Raw genomic sequence first — 16,444 nt, 5'->3', positions numbered from 1 at the left:
ACTGAGCCATTTTAAGATGGCTGCTGAGTCGTGAGGCCTGCTTCTTGAAGGACTTTGCTCCAGCATGGTGCTGTGTTGATTCTGCTTTGATACTGAACCACGCAGAGCTTTGAAGATCCATATCTTCATGTTGTATCTGTCGTCTGCTAACGTGGGGGGAATGTCAAATATACTGTATGTTGAACTACTGGAACTGAACACTGCTAAAGCTGAGGTTTGTGCTGTTGTCAGTCCTTTAGCTTAGTTGTGGTGTATATATAGAACTGGTTTTGCTGTGTGTTTAAAAATGATTCACTCTTTGCACTCTGCTTTTCATCAGTGCTTCTTTTTTTTGTTACTTTTTAAGCCCCGATTTTCAGCCCATCACCTTTTCTTCTACGTCACAGTGTTGGCTTGTTTGAGGATGACGCACAAGCCCGTCAGTGTTGCTAATCCGCTGGTTAAAATTCCCACAATCCTTGTCTGTGCACAGGGAGAGTGGTAGGGAAATGAACACTGACGCGGACCATAAATCAGCTTTAAAGTGCATCACTTAAATTGCTTTTAAGGTAAAACATCAATCATGCATTTGGGGGTGACATTTGGTAAGCAGCTTCAGTTTTTTAGAAGGGTTAACTAAACCTAAATTAAATTCTGAAAATAGGCGTAAGGCAAAGAATTTTAGTTAACTGGAATAAATCCGGTTGCATGTGTCAGCACGCAAAGCCTGAGGAGTCCTGGGCAGATGTGCTTAACAAGACTGGGACTCAGTGTTTTTGTTGGCCATCCTTTCTGTGAACTGTCTCAAAGTTTGTCCCAGCTCAGCAGGAACTTTCACAACGTTGTGTTTTTTTGGAACTCCTGCATAGTGCTAAATATTTCATGTTCACTGAAAGTGGGAATCAAGAAGCTTGCCCCTTTTTTTCTCTCTCTGTAAAGCAGTCAGAAATACAGCCAGAGTATATGAAGTGGAAGTGACGTACAACAGATGCGAACCCTTTCAGAGAAGCATCTTTAAGGGATATGAAACTCTGTGTCGAGCACTCAATCATATCAGCAGCACCGTGGGAATGTACTCCAGCACAGAAGCAGGCTGTTGTGACCCCAGCTCATCGGGGGGTAACGGCAGTAACACAAACAACCAGATGGAAACGGCTGAAGGCAAAAATGTTATCTTTTTATGAAAGTGAGGAATACAAACAGTGAAGCCAAGCAAAGCACAAAGTAACAAAAGAAGTAGTGAAAGAGCCATGGGCAAATGGTGCTCGTCAGAACAAAGAAATAAAGGGCTCCGAACTTGAATTCCATTTAAAATTTACCAACTGATTAAAAAGAAAATTGGAAAACTAGCGAAAGAGCTTTACGTCATTAAACAGCCAGATTAAACCCAAACAGTTAGAACAAGCAACCTTAAAACCCGAGTGTCACTTTACAATAAAGTTATTCAACAAACCCTGTCCGGTCTCCAGTGCACAACCTTTGCAACACGCAGCTGCAGGCATGCACGATAAGGTGTCTGCAAACTAGTACAGAGAAAATGAGCGTCTGGAAGCACAAACCGCTGACAAGCAAGTTAATAAAAAGAGAGACAATGACGATCTGCTCATACCAAATCAGCCTCCCTGACTGACAGATCACAGTCACTTTTCAGAGCAGGTGTTGGAAGGGCTGGTGCACAGGCCTGGGCACCAGTCCAGTCATTCAGAGGCGGGCCAGAAGCAGCAGAAAGGCAGGATGTATGGTGAGTGTAGGCACCGATCCTGGAGAGCCTGCGTGTTCAAAAAGAAACACTTCAAAATGGTTAGCCACACTGTAAAAAGAGAGTGGGAACATCAAGAGCTCTAACGCAGGGTTTGAAATAGGCATCTCACAGTGAGTGCTTGAGCTGCTGAATGGGACATTTTACAAGCACATAAATGAGACTGAAGAATACGTCTTTCCAATCTGTGAGAGTAAGTGCATACTTTTCCCCCTGTAGCTTTTAGAACTGTGGCCTTATCCTGTGCAATCTTATAAAGAAGTCTTTCACACGCTCACTAATGTGATATTCTTCCGTCAGCTGTGTGTGACATCGGCTCGGCTTCCTTCAAGTACGACATGAGAAGACTGAGCGAGATCCTGGCCTTCCCGAGAGCCTGGTATCGTCGAAGTATCGCCAGACGCCTCTTCCTGGGGGACCAAACCATCAACCTCCCACGTGAGTGCTCAGCGGCTGCACTCGGGTGTTGTGATGGCCGTGTGTTGTTTACGTTGCCGGCTTTTAAGTTGTTGTAGAATTTCAGCTTTTATGTGGCATCTGACACAGGGAACAGTGAGCTTTTCCAGGCTTCTGTCAGTGCTGATCTTTATTTGAAATGATCATAGTGTAACTGATGTGCTTTTACTAAAGCGAGATATTGTTGGCTTCTATATAAATCTCTGCACTGCCTTTCAGATGGGTTTCTAAAAACAAAATCCTTAACTCGGTGCAGAAATGAGTGAACATTTCTCCCCAAAAATTCTAATATGAGCACCAACATCCACCTGCTAACCTCTGTGCATTTAGCCTTTTTTCATTTTTAATATCCTGTCTCACTGGCAGTCCTTTAGCAAACATTTCCTGCAGTCAGTTTACGTTGACATTTACAAAGGTGTCCTTTACTTACCTCTTCGAACCTTTACTTCGCTCCAGCTTCTGGCCCCGCCACTCCCGACTCAGCTGAAAACGTCACCCATCACCTGTCCCCCGAGTCCAGCCGGAAAGCTTACTGGAGGACGTGGGACGGCAGCACCGGGACGCAGCATGTACCCCAGTCCCCCAACGTCTTTTCGGAGCACTCCACCGGAAGCAACATGTCCCCAGGCAGCCTGGGGCACCTCAAGTCCCCTGCACCTGGTCGCACCAGGAGCGTCTCTGACTCCTCCGCTCCGAGGAGAGGTAACGGGGAACATTAAATGCCTTTTGTTACCTGAGCACGAATCTTCACACACACCCAAAAATCCAGATAAGGAAGAAAAAATAACTGCAATTAATTTTTTCCTATTTTTTTCATTGTTTTTTTAGATTCAGTCACAAAAACATCGACTCCTTCATTTGGAAAAAATGGGAAGGCAGCAGGTCAGCAGGGGTCGCCGTGGGAGACGCTGGTGGTGTTCGCCATCAACCTAAAGCTGCTCACCGTCCAAATGAACATGAGCAACGTGATGGGAAACAATACGTAAGTGCATCCACCGCTGTGCAAACACGTGCTAATAATTAGGATTTAATGGTTACTCTGGTAACTCAAACACAGAAGCGATTGAAAATTATTGACTATATTTTCATTTTTGAGAATATCTTAGCCACACTTGTCCAGTTTCGCAAATCATGAAAAAAAAACATTAAAATCAAAAGAACATAAAAGAAACTTTAGGAAAACAAACACAAAATATCATTAAAAATGAATTAGCAGGGGGATTATGCACTAAAGGAAAAAAAAACACCAATTAAATGGATGAGAAATAAAAATCTTTCATCTGAAAGTATCTCATGATTTTCAATCAAAGTATATTTTTTGGCTGCCTCACTTTAACGCTTGTTGATGGCTATAACAGACTCTCGTCTCACAACGAGAATCGATTGCCAACAACATATAAGTGCCTCAGAAAAGCCAGGCGTTTTCACAGCCACACATCAGACAAAATCAGGCCTGTTTACAACTACAAGGGTCTGTATTTTCTTTAGTATCCTAACAGGTGATGCAATCATTGAAACCAGCCTTAAACTTAAAGTTTCTTTCAATATAATCCTTAGTTATCTTATACCCGGCCCTGTTGCAGTCCCTCAGTTCATATGTAGTTTGAAACCAGCTGATTTAGTTCCCTCCTCAGAGCCTGAGATGTCCACATTATATTATCCTTTCCTATTATGGTATCATTAAGATCCAAGAGGAGAAAAGCTGTTGGAAGCTCTCTTATAGACTGGTCTGAATCCTTAAGTTTTTTGCTCGCATGCTGATCTAATTGTAGCAATTTTTGCTAGTGTAACATTTATCAAGTCACTTTAAAAGCTATAATGACTTAAGTGAAAGATTCCACGCTTGAACAGTAAATTACTGACTGGAAAACACTCTTCATTATGCATTGTAGCTCTAAAAGTAAAACTAAAGTTATAAATTTAACTAAAGAACGTTACTGTCTAAATAAAACATAGCCAACATTGTTTATTTACCTTTTTACTGCAGTAAACAGCTGTTAAAATGGTGTACAGATGCCTCTGGGGTGCTTCTCCTCACTTCTTATCACCCTTTATCATCCACTCTTATGGGTTCAGTTTAACTCTACTGCACTGCTGGATTTTACCGTTCACCACAATATGGTGTCAGTACACCCCTGATCTCTACGGTTGAGGCTGAAGTGCAGAAAATGATGCTGAAGCAGTGGCAAACACAGCACCCTCATAACTAAGGCTGTACTGTTTTATGAGCTCTGGGTCTCCATAAAGTTAAAAAAATAACCCTCTTCCACAGTGGAAGTGTGTGGGCTCCACAAACAACACACACCTTCTGCTTCTTTCTCACCAAGGCAAGACGGTACACTTCTCCAGCTCTAATTAAATCATTTATGAGCTCAGGATATTCTTCCTTCATAAAAACTTTTATGCAAGGGTGCAGCCTGGATTTAAAGTGAGAATTGTATTGTCAAAATAGCTGCACTTGGATATAAGCAAAAAGGCAATAACACATCAAACTGATGAAGGTGAAACGCACAACGACACGTTAGAAAACACAGTTGACATGTTGACTTGTGAAAATGGGTTTAGCGCTTAGAACTGGCTGTTCGTTTCTTCCTCTGTTACCCTTGTTTATTCCTTGGAAACTTCTTGTGATGAGTCATTTATGTTTCATACAGAAGCCTTCTACATTATTCAGCAGCATTTCAGGAGCGCTCACAGTTGTGTTTGTCCCTGCAGCTGGACGACCAGCGGGCTGAAAAGTCAGGGCCGACTTTCTGTCGGAAGCAACCGAGACCGAGAGATCAGCATGTCTGTCGGCCTCGGCCGATCCAAGCTCGACTCCAAGGGCGGGGTGGTGGGTGGCAATATAGACGTGAACACCCTGGAGATGGTCTGTAAGTAAACAAGGCATCAGCTTTTCCGACATCTGGTGTTTTTCTCCAACTCGTTAGCAGCTTTTATTCTAACAGAGTGTAAAGTGTGGATGTGGAGCTGAGCCAAAGTTCAGTGCTAGAGTTCTTAAAACACTGGGAGCAGTAATGTAATATTATGCACATACAAAAATGTTTACTCTGCTAAATAGGCATAAAATGCATTTTATTTTATATATTACATTTAATGTTTAAATAGGCTAATATATAGATACAGCAGCCACTTGGAAGCTGGAAGAAACTCAGTGCATTTAGGCATGCAGACATAGTTAAGGCAACCTGCTGAAGTTGAACCTGAGCATCACAATGAGGATAAAAAGGGGATTTAAGTGACTTTGATGGTGGCTGGAGCATGGCTGTTGGTGTCAGACGGCCTGGTGTGAGTATTTCAGAAAAGGCTGATCTGCTGGGATTTTCCTAAACAACTGTGTTTTAGAAGTTTAGAAAGGCTGGTCTGAAAAAAGGAGAAAATATCGAATGATGAACTTTTCTTTCAACAGGTCAGAGGAGAATAGACAGACTGTTTCAAGCTGACAGGAAGGCAACAGTATCTCAAATAAGCTTTGTTAAAAAAATCAAAATGTGCAGATGAGCATATATCCTTAAAGCGCATGGAGTACAGCAGCAGAAGACCACACTGGGTGCAACTTCTTTCGTTAAGAACGATAAACTGAGACTAAAATTCACTTTTCCACAATACCCGATTGGGAAAATGTTGCCTGGTGTGACCAGTCTCGATTTCTGGGATAAAATCATAAAACGACAGTTTTAAAAACAACAGTTGCAGCTGCTGGTGTAATGATGTGCAGGATATTTTGTTGGCACGCCATGGACCCCTTAATACAGACTAAGCATCATTTCAATGACACAGCCTGCTTGAGTGACCACACTGTGCCCATATTCTGATGGCTATATCCAGCAGAATATTACAAAATGTTATAAAATGCAGCTCTAGCTTGTTCTTAAACTTGACAATAAATTTGTTGAACTCTAAACTGGAACACCTTTGGGATGTGGAGACTGAAATCATGGATGTAAAGATGACAAATCTGAAGCAGCTGTATGAGCCCATCATGTCAGTATGGACCAAAATCTCTGACGGTCCAACATGGTCCTAGCTAGGGATGGGTGTCGTTTAGGTTTTATCCGATACCAGTACCAAACCGGTACTTTTGAAACAGTGCCGGTGCTTAAACGGTGCTCGAACTGGTGCTTAAAGAATGAAGAACACAAAATTGGTCCAAAAACCTCTCATGTTTAGCTGTTTTTTTGTAAAAAGATAACAACGTTAGCCTTTTCTGCAGCTATAGGGGATTTATGGCATCACTCTTGGCTGGAAGCAGTGCTTAAACAATGGAAAAAATACAAACTTTGTCCAAAAACCTCTCATGTTTAGCTGTTTCCCTCTTTTTCTTTGGTCATTTTAGCCTTTTTGGCCAGGGTGAAGGGAGCATCTGCCATCAAACAAGAAGACAGCCGCATGTAACTACGACGGTGTTTGCTAGTTCACCTTACATGCATTAATGTAATAACGTGGTTAGCCTACTCAACGTAAATTACACACGAACAACATTAAGCTACTCACGCAGAGAAGAGCGGCTGCTGCTGCCATCATCATCCGTCATCATTTCTGCTACACTGGCAGGGCTAGGGGCCAGGACTCTCCTCTTCGGGTTTTTGGGGGATGTTGCTAACTCCGGGTCAGATAACAGGCACCACACCCGCGGTAGATGTGCTCGGGTTGAGGTCTCGCAGCAAGCTATCAAATACGGTGCATTTCTCGGCTTTTAACAAAATGCTATACGTCGCCAGGTGTTTCATCAGATTCGAGGTGTTACCTCCTTTGCACAGTATCACCTTAAAGCACTTGCAGGCTGCTGAGTTTGCATCTTCTGCTGTGAAGTACAGCCAGGCTTTGACCGCTTTGCCTTGGGCGTTTTTAATCTGTAGCTCTGCTCTAAAAGAACGTACGTACCTGGGCCCGCTTATTATCCTTGGAAAGGTAAAATGATTGGCTGGAATCCAAAGTGTATGACATCTCAGGAAAAAAAAGCACCGAAATAAAGCACAGGAATGTGCGCTGCTTTTCGGTCTGGTTACTACCGTTTATGTCAGAACCGGTACCCATCCCTAGTCCTAGCAAAGTGTGACTAATGAAGTGATCAGTGATTGCATATTAGATCTTTGTTCATTGAGTTTAATATCTACTGATGCTTCTGCTTGAGACGCAGTCTGCTAAAGAAATTATTTGTTGGCTGAAATCGTCCCTACTCAGTGTCCTCTCTAGATGAACTAAATCTGCCACAGTGTGTGTGAAGCACACATCACCTTCTCGCCTGTTCACCTTCAATAGTTTATAAATAGACACAAAAGCGAATATTTACAGCAAAATGAATCATTTTAACTTTGGTATTTTAGACTAAAAACATAAGAACAAGGTGCTGAGCCATTTTTATCTGAGAGGAGGCTTCACAGTCAGTCTCAGCATGTATTTAAAGACACTGAAGCCATGAAGCTGTGGCTGGAGGTGTGTGACTTTATAAAACTATTAGTAGACTAAACATATTGACATGTACCAGTTGTGGTTTGTACCTACCAAAAGCCTAAAGCGCTTTCATGAATGCCAGTTGAATATCTTAACACAAGTTAGCTTACCATTTTCAGATGATATGCCTTGTTGGTTGTGGAGCTGTGAATTTAAGCTTACAGGGCTGTGGAGGAGGGCAATCATGCTCAGACACCATACAAAGCAGCCATGTGTAGTGTGAGTTCTGCTATGTATGGTTGCCCCGTTGCTGTTGTGGTCCAGCAGCAATAAACGGGTAAACTAGAAGAAGAAGTCAGTCCTTACTTACTAGAATCCACTGATTTTGATGTTGAGAGGTATGGGATTGCTTGTGCGCTCTCATTGGTAACTACTATCGTGTGGTTCGCAGCCCACATCTCAGAGCATCCAAACCAGCAGCCCAGCCACAAGATCCAGATTACCATGGGCTCCACAGAAGCGCGAGTGGACTACATGGGCTCCAGCATCCTGATGGGAGTGTTTAGTAATGCTGACCTGCAGCTGCAGGATGAATGGAAGGTCAACCTGTGTACAGTGGACACCAGCCTATCAGAGAAAAGGTGTGGTATGATGTCAGCGTGACTGCACTGTTCAGCACAACACGATCAATACAGCACTTTTAGATGAGTCATGTTTAGTGCCATTTATTCATTTCATTCTTGTGGCCATCAGAGATTAGCCTGTTTCACATCTCCATGTCTCTGTACTTTGAAATGCAGAAGTTTTCTCTACAAAGAGGTTTGTATTCAGTTTCTGAAGTGTTGAAACACAAAGCACACTAACCAGAGAGCACAATTTCAAAGCATCGCAGGTTATGAAGAAAAACAGACAATTTGCTGACATTTATTGCCCACGTTTCAGAATGCTCGGCAAGCCGAACAAAATTATGTCTGGACTCGAGGGTTTGTGTTTGTATCTAGTTTGAACACAAGAATACACAAATTACACGACATTATGTCGAGAATATATGCCATTTTCTTTCATCTGTGAGCCATTTATGCCTGCTCTCCTTTCCTTTGTTTCTTGCAACAACCTTTTGCACTCATCTGCTCCGTTTCCCTCCCCATCTTTTCTCCTTCCAGTGAGATCTTCATCCACGGAGACCTGCAGTGGGACATTTTCCAGGTGATCATTTCACGGTCCACCACACCAGACCTCATCAAGATCGGCATGAAGCTGCAGGAGTTTTTCACTCAGCAATTCGACACCAGCAAGCGGGCCCTCTCCACCTGGGGCCCTGGCCCCTACCTGCCCCCCAAAACCCCCGTCGTCAACACTGACAAAGGAGCTGCAGAGCTTTGTAAGCATGCCTCGTTCCATACTGCTGGGTGAATGTTGAGCACAGCCTGTAGCATAATAAGGCGCGCACAGCAAGCGTCTTAGGCGGCTGTGCTGCTTACAGGAAGTGAAATGATTTGTAATTCTAATAAGCTTAATTTGTAAACAACTTTTTCAAACAGTTGAAAAGGTTGTTTAGCAACTGAATGTAATCAGCCTCGCTCATGAGATAATCAGTAACGAAACAGGCAGCATACATTTTAAAGATTGAGGGCTTTATAAGGACAAAAACAACATGACACACTAAATCTGATCCTGTTAGCGCCAGCAACAAGCCTCGTGTTCCAGTCAGAATTCATTTGTCCGCCTGCTTCTCATTTTCCCTCCTAACCGTCTTTGTCACGCAGACATGGATGCGGCCCATCACCGCCACTGGCCCGGGGTGCTGAAGGTAATCGCCGGCTGCCACATCTCCCTCTTCCAGACGCCCTTGCCTGAGGATGCCGTGCAGCTTGGCGGGTCGATGAGCCTCCATGGCAATCACATGACTCTGGCCTGCTTCCACGGGCCAAACTTCCGCTCCAAGTCGTGGGCCTTGTTCCACCTGGAAGAGCCCAACATCGCCTTCTGGACAGAGGCACAGAAAATCTGGGAGGATGGTGAGACTAAATGTTCTTTTTAGGGACTCGTGAATATTAATATTATTCAGTCGAGATGATGCTCAGTCCTGATAAACGGATCAAAACTAAATATATAAAGGTGCATCTCTTTATGAATTGTTTCTGTTACACACAGGCTCAAAAGACGACTCTACCTACATCGTGCAGACACTGGATTTCCATCTCGGCCACAACACGATGGTCACGAAGCCGTGTGGTGCTCTCGAAAGCCCAATGGCCACCATAACCAAAATCACACGACGGCGACATGAAAACCCTCCACATGGTGTCGCTACTGTCAAAGAATGGTTCAACTACGTCACTGCAATGAGAAATGAAGGTAAACATTTCAGCAAAATCGTGTCATTCATGCGTGCCCATTTGTTTAGTGGAAAGCCTCCTCAGTGGGCCGTTGATGCTCGCTTATTTGGGATCGAAAGGCTTGAACGTGTATTTAAAAAGAAAATATTTGGGATTGGAAAATACAGGAAAACAGTTGAATCTGATTACTGTGGTTTGGTTTTGGAGCTGTCCAATCAGAGTCAGCGTGGGCTGATGGGGGACCTTAAATAGCCTGAGGCTGAACTTAAAGTATCGGATAGAGCTGGGCGATAGAACGATAACGATATGTATTGCGAAATAACTTTTTCTCGATAGAAAAGTTAAACTATTGCGATAGGCCTCACCGCTCTTGTCCTCTTAAAAAAAAAAAAAAAAAAAAGAAGAACAGCCAATCCAAATTAACTAGCGCAGAGCCGAACCAATCACAGCCGCAGCGTCACGTCACGTGACTTGTTACGTACAGCACAAGTGCCAAGCCACACATGTGTATTTGTTTGGGAAGCAGCCAGCCGCCGTGCCGCGCGGGTAATGGAGGAAATGAGTGTGCCGACTAGAGAAAAATCAACCGAGAGCGTGACCGAAGGTTACCGAAGAGAAAACAGATGATGGTTCCAATGCCGGAGAGATTGTCGAACGGAAGAGCCATAGAAGTTCCGTAGTGTGAAGGTATTTCGGCTATTTCAAGTCTGACAAAAAACAGAGTAGCGCGCACTGTAAATTGTGCCGAAAGCAATAAATCGCTTTCTGATTGAAAGCGCTAATTCGTCATTCGGCTTTTGTCAGACTAAAGTAACTGTTAAAACTGTTTGAAAAGCTAAGCTATACAACAAGGAGAGATTGAGAATTTCCTTTTAGTTCTCAGTTTATTTGATATTGACAAAAGTTAGTCAATTTTGTCTGTTCTTCTGTAAAACAAACTAAGATTTATTTTTAGAATTAATATTTTGTTTCTAAGTGGAATTGACAATTTAGTAGTCTGTTTCGTTTGTTCTATTTTGAAACTTAAACGCTTTAGCGGCTGCCTTTTGTGTAGTATGCAAAATTTGCCTTTATTTATCTGAAAAAGTCTCATGTTAAGTACATCTACCCTGTTGAACTTATTATGGGAAATAAATATTTAAATCAAAACAAGCTGCTGATTATTTCACATTTTACTTGTGAGCAACGGCACATTTAAATCGTACAAATATAGTTATTTGGCTTATATCGTGATATATATCATTATCGCCTGAAATGAAAAAATCATATCGTAACAGAATCCAGAGTCATTGTTCTGTGCAAAAATGCATTCAGGCGTCTCTAAAACGAAGCTCTCACACTCTGAGTGAACCAAATCAAATGGGAATTTTCCAGGATCACACCTTTATTTTCTCACACAATTGATGTGTTTGTGTTTATCTGTTTTAGTTCTGCAGGGAAACACAGTCTGGGTAAACAAAGCGAGAATCTCACTTCATGCTTGGACTATAAGTTTAGAATATACTCACTCGATTAGTCTCACATCAAGTTCAGCTGAACAGAATTCATTTTTAGCCATTGGTCACATTAGGACTCTTGAGACCGAGTGAGAACAAAAAGATCAATTAATGGGACCAAATGCTGCTTTAATGCCATACGAGCATGCTGGGAGGGGGGGGAGTAGCAGCAACCACTTCAAATGTTGATGAAAGCCCGTTTGGGACTGTTGCAAATCAAACATCCTGTATTCTTTAATCAGTGACGTAAACCTAGTAGAAGATAAACTGAAAGGAAGAAAAAATGAATTTCGTAGCCTTAAGTAGCTTCAGAACTGATTTACTAGACTAGAAGTGTTAACTGGGGGTATCTGGGGAAGAAAAGATTGCTTCAGACTTTAACCTTTTCTTCACTCGAGACAGCTCAGACTAAAAGGAGATATTTTCTCTTCTCTCCACCGCGCAGCAGCCGCGTCTTATCTTAAATGTAAAATAGGTGGAGATAGCATTTAACAAAGCGGAAAAGCAGAGCGTGAGCGTGACCTTAAACTCAGGAAAAGTTCCCACGTGTTTTATCTCCTGTCGCAGAGCTGAACTTGCTCAGGAACGTCGAGGCCAACAACCAAGAGAGCGGATCGGCTGCCAAGAGCTCCAGTCTGCTGAGCAGCTTCCGCAGCACATCCAGCTACAACCACGAAACAGAGACTATCTTTGCACTACCCAGAATGCAGCTGGACTTTAAGTCAATTCACGTACAAGATCCGGATGAACCTTCTCTAACGGGTAGGTGACAGTAACACCATAAAAACAATCTGCTAATGAATGAGCTTTTTGTGATGTTTTAGTTCACACAAGTCTGTAAATGAACTGTTGGGATCACACTCGGAGTATGGGAGTGTTTATAAAATTACCTGCGCTTCCTTAAATAAATTAACAAATTAACGAATAATCAGCTCGTCTTGTTTGGAGCATCTGCATCCCAGCTCCGCCTTGCACTGCAGGAAGTGACGGCAGCCCTTCGCTTTGCTCCATGAGCCTCAGATTCCTGTGACCGTGAACCAGTTCTCGCCCTGCTGCAGTTTCTTGTTAGTGCCCGCCTAGCTTGCAAAGCAATTTCAGAGCAAAACCAACGCAGTCTTGTGGCTTTTTTTTTTTTTTTTTTTTTTTAATTAGTCGCAGCCCGAATCTGTTTATTCGTATTTCTGAACAAGAACTTAATAATTTCATCGTGTCTCTGGACATAATTTGTACTATTATTTGTATTTCATTTTTGTCCTTATCCACATTTGGAGGTTGGATGGATTCATACCCGACTCAGTTATTAATTCTAAATGAATTACTTGGTTCAATTTAGACATTAAAACTTACTTGGTTGAGATTAAGGATTAAAACCTCCCAGGTTAGTTTCAGGGGAAAACAATCAAGGTTTAGGTTGCTGCTGCTTCTTACACATCTGGTTTTTGTAGTTGCTATGGTGACATATCTCCCACTTTCCCTGGACAACACAAATTATACTCCCTACTGAAAAACATTACTTACAAATTCATGCTGACACAAAAAAAATCACAATTTTCTTTGTCAAAGAACAAAGAGTCAATCTGAGTAACACCGAGGACTCACACAGTCAGCAGCAATGGAAACTTCAAAATAAGAGCGAGGAGATTATGCCATTGAGTTGCATAATATTCTCAAGTATGTAGGAAACCAAAGGTCGTACTAACTCTACATCGATGTGTTTGCTGAAATAGATTTTCTGGGGTTTTTTGTTTGTTTTTTTAAATATCACCTTACAAATCCAATCCCTGTGTTTTCATTTGTTCCAGACTCCAGCAGCAAACCCAAAGTGGAGTGCAGCGTGGTGACAGAGTTCACCGACCACATCTGCGTCACCATGGACGCCGAGCTCATCATGTTCCTGCACGACCTGGTGTCGGCCTATCTAAAGGAGAAAGAGAAAGGTTTTGTTTTTTCCATGTTACTCATCGATGTTAGTCTGTCAGTGAATAGAAAAAAAAACCCCAACAACAATGTGTATTCATTTCAACTGCCCACAAATTTATGACTCAACTAGTCACGAAAAAAAACACCCTCCAGAGTTCCAAGCGTTGTACAGTCTGTCAAGAATATGAGTCATCAAGCCATCGGAGCAGAAGACCACAAGATTAAGCACATCTGTCTGTCTCTGTACTTGTGAAGCTGTCCGCGTGCTTTTCCAGATTTTTGGGAGCAGCGTGACACGCAGCCGTCTGACTGTTACTTTCACACACAGCAGGCAGGTCAGGGAGCCCGACGCGCGCAGCATCCTAATGGGTTTCAAGTCGTCACAAAGGAACAAATTAGCACTCTTTATGCCGGCGACCTCCCTTTCATCACCAAAATTAAAACAGCCGCGACTTTGTTCTGTTGATTCTGCAGCAAAGTAGAAAAGGAAGCACTGCGAGCGCTTCAGATTTTCACACGTTTGATTCATTCTGATTAATTGAAGTAGGACACATCTATGTTGTGCTCTGATGTTGTTGTTCACGAATGTGCTAAAAGAGAAAACTGGAGCGTTTCAAAGCAGAGACCTGATTGCCTCCCTCCCTCGGTGTCCTCAGCTCTTTTTGCCCCGCGGATGTTCGCACCTCGGCCCGGCCAGAAGAGCCCCACCGCCCTGCACGATGAAAGCTCCGCGGATAAAGACAAGGACGACAGCATCAACTACACCACGGTGGACTGGAGGGAGTTCATGTGCAACACCTGGCACCTGGAGCCGACTCTCAGGTCAGCTCAGCATCTGTTTGTTATTATAAGACGCACACTTTCACATGATGAGGAGTCGTCCTAAAGCTCACTCAAAAATGTTAGAGGAGAAAATAAGAACCATCTTTTTCTACGACTTTGTTCTCAAAGCAAACATGATTGCACAAACCAACAAAAACAAACAATGCAGCAAAGGTTTAAAAAAATGCTTTAATTTTCTGTTTAGTTGGTGAAACGGCACAACCATTTCTTGATGGTTTCTAGCACAAACACTAAGATGTGGAACAGCTGAGCCCCAATTATGGCCTAATTTTGTTCTGTTTGTTGGATTTTTGTGGGTTTTATCATCTTGTAAAGACTCTGAATATTTTCGATTCCACAGAGATGCTGATGAGCTATTTAATGAGCCGGGTTGTAAAAAATAAAAGTGCAATTAGCCCATTAAAAATGTACGTTTTGAAATGAACAGAAATATGTGCTGTCAGTGCTTGGTTATCTAAATGTTATATATCGATTTTTACTAATATTAGTAACTCTTTTATATGTGAGAAGCAATGTGTGAGGCTAGTTTAGGTGGAGCCAATTAAAAATTTGATTCACATCAATGAATTTATAGCTGTATGATTAATAGCCCTAGTAATACAGTAAGAAAAAGACAATATCATAGAGAGAACCCGACTTACGAACAGACGACCTCTGAGAAGGCACTTGCAGGTGATTGCAGGAAGGAATAACTCCTTTATCACAGGAAGAAATGTCCCGCAGCGGCAGGCTCAGGCAAGAAGAGGAAAAAATAAGGACCAAACTCAAACTTCAGGAGAGAGAAGACCAAAGTTAATGACATGCAGAAGTAGAGAAGAAATGCTCAGTGCATCATGGGAAGTCTCCCAGCAGCCTGAGCCTGTAGCAGCGTAACTAAGGGATGGTTAAGGGTCACCCGATCAGCCCTAACGATAAGCTTTATCAAAAAATAATGAACAGAGGTATAACTTCACAAATGGCCTGTACAGGATGAGCAATAACTTTGCAGTGTAGTATCTCTTATTAACCCCCTTAGCCTTTTTCAGATGCTAGTTCATAATTACTAATCGTTAGTCTTTTGTGAATTTGTACAAATGCAGCACAAACACTAAATAAATGAAGCATCTTAGTCCCTTTACAAAGACTTTGCTTCATTAATCCCAGGAAAGAACAAAGATTTTAATTTTTTTTAAAAAAAGAGTATTTTTGAATCTTTATATGAAATATCTTTGTACAAAGCAACAGCTTCTCCTCTGAGATTCAAAAGGAAGAAGCAAATCCTTTAATGGAAAGAGACGTGCAGCAACAGTGACTCTTTTCATGCACCTTTAGCAATGCTTAAACTTCACCTCTACCTTCAGGCTCATCTCCTGGACGGGTCGGAAGATCGACCCAGTTGGCGTGGACTACATCTTACAGAAACTGGGCTTCCACCATGCCAGGACTACAATTCCCAAATGGCTGCAGAGGGGTGTGATGGACCCACTGGACAAGGTGTTGTCAGTACTCATCAAGAAGCTGGGCACCGCTCTGCAAGACGAAAAGGAAAAGAGAGGCCGAGACAAAGAAGAACACTGAGGAACTGAGTCATGCCACTGGAATCAGAGCTGTGCAAAATGTTTCAACACTAGTTTTCTGTATTTAAAAGGCCACTACTTTACGATGTCCAGCATCCTGCATAGTTGTTTACTGTGGTGCTTGCCTCTAGGGGTTGCGACTGAAGCGTTTTGCACTGCTGTTTTTCGTTTTCTGTACATTTTGAACAAATTAGCAAATGCTAGCATTATTTGATTGCTTTAAAGGTAAAACCCTGCCTCTCTTACCTGTTGTAAATGACCTTACTGAAACTGCTTCCAAGTTTATTTTAAGGCTTACCAGTCGTTCATGAGAAATGATTTCTTAAACCATTGCCTTTTTCTCTGTTTCCCATGGAACACATGGTAGGTATGCTTGATGTAATTTATAGCGCAGCTTCGATATTTAAGAGGAATTCAGTGACACGTTCTTCATTCTTGACACGAACAAATAAATCCTGGGAGATTTTTCTTTAAATCATCCCCTCACTCGTGAGGATGATATAAGCTTGTAATTATAATTTGATCATTATTTATGACTATGTGAAATTCAGCGTCTGTATGATGTATTAGCTTGATGTGTCAAGCTTCTTTTTGTCTTTTTTTTTAATCCACACATTAGAACCAATGTATATAGTTAAATTTCTTAAATGTGTTGATTTCGTAACTTAATAAAACTATTGCCATGAAGTTTTAAAAAATAAA

The 16,444-nt window shown here is 42.2% G+C and overlaps 1 protein-coding gene across 10 annotated transcripts in view; it reads left to right on the top strand.

Moving 5' to 3' along the window:
- The window catches only part of bltp1 (bridge-like lipid transfer protein family member 1), an 83,926-nt gene extending 67,482 nt beyond the window's left edge, over positions 1-16,444 (top strand). For all 10 annotated transcript variants that reach the window (XM_084915247.1, XM_084915248.1, XM_084915249.1 and 7 more), the window contains 12 exons: positions 2,039-2,176; positions 2,651-2,896; positions 3,023-3,176; positions 4,910-5,067; positions 8,040-8,229; positions 8,752-8,969; positions 9,355-9,606; positions 9,743-9,946; positions 11,991-12,185; positions 13,226-13,360; positions 14,000-14,165; positions 15,527-16,444. In XM_084915247.1, the coding sequence (XP_084771373.1) occupies positions 2,039-2,176; positions 2,651-2,896; positions 3,023-3,176; positions 4,910-5,067; positions 8,040-8,229; positions 8,752-8,969; positions 9,355-9,606; positions 9,743-9,946; positions 11,991-12,185; positions 13,226-13,360; positions 14,000-14,165; positions 15,527-15,743 (2,273 nt within the window). In that variant the 3' untranslated portion in view covers positions 15,744-16,444. The remainder of the gene's footprint in view (positions 1-2,038; positions 2,177-2,650; positions 2,897-3,022; positions 3,177-4,909; positions 5,068-8,039; positions 8,230-8,751; positions 8,970-9,354; positions 9,607-9,742; positions 9,947-11,990; positions 12,186-13,225; positions 13,361-13,999; positions 14,166-15,526) is intronic.

The sequence above is a fragment of the Perissodus microlepis genome, chromosome 19 (assembly GCF_051167445.1).
Source record: "Perissodus microlepis isolate ML-2025 ecotype Zambia chromosome 19, ASM5116744v1, whole genome shotgun sequence".
NCBI classification, from domain to species: Eukaryota; Metazoa; Chordata; class Actinopteri; order Cichliformes; family Cichlidae; genus Perissodus; species Perissodus microlepis.
Note: the sequence above shows the minus strand (reverse complement) of the source record. Positions and strands in the feature narration are given on the sequence as shown.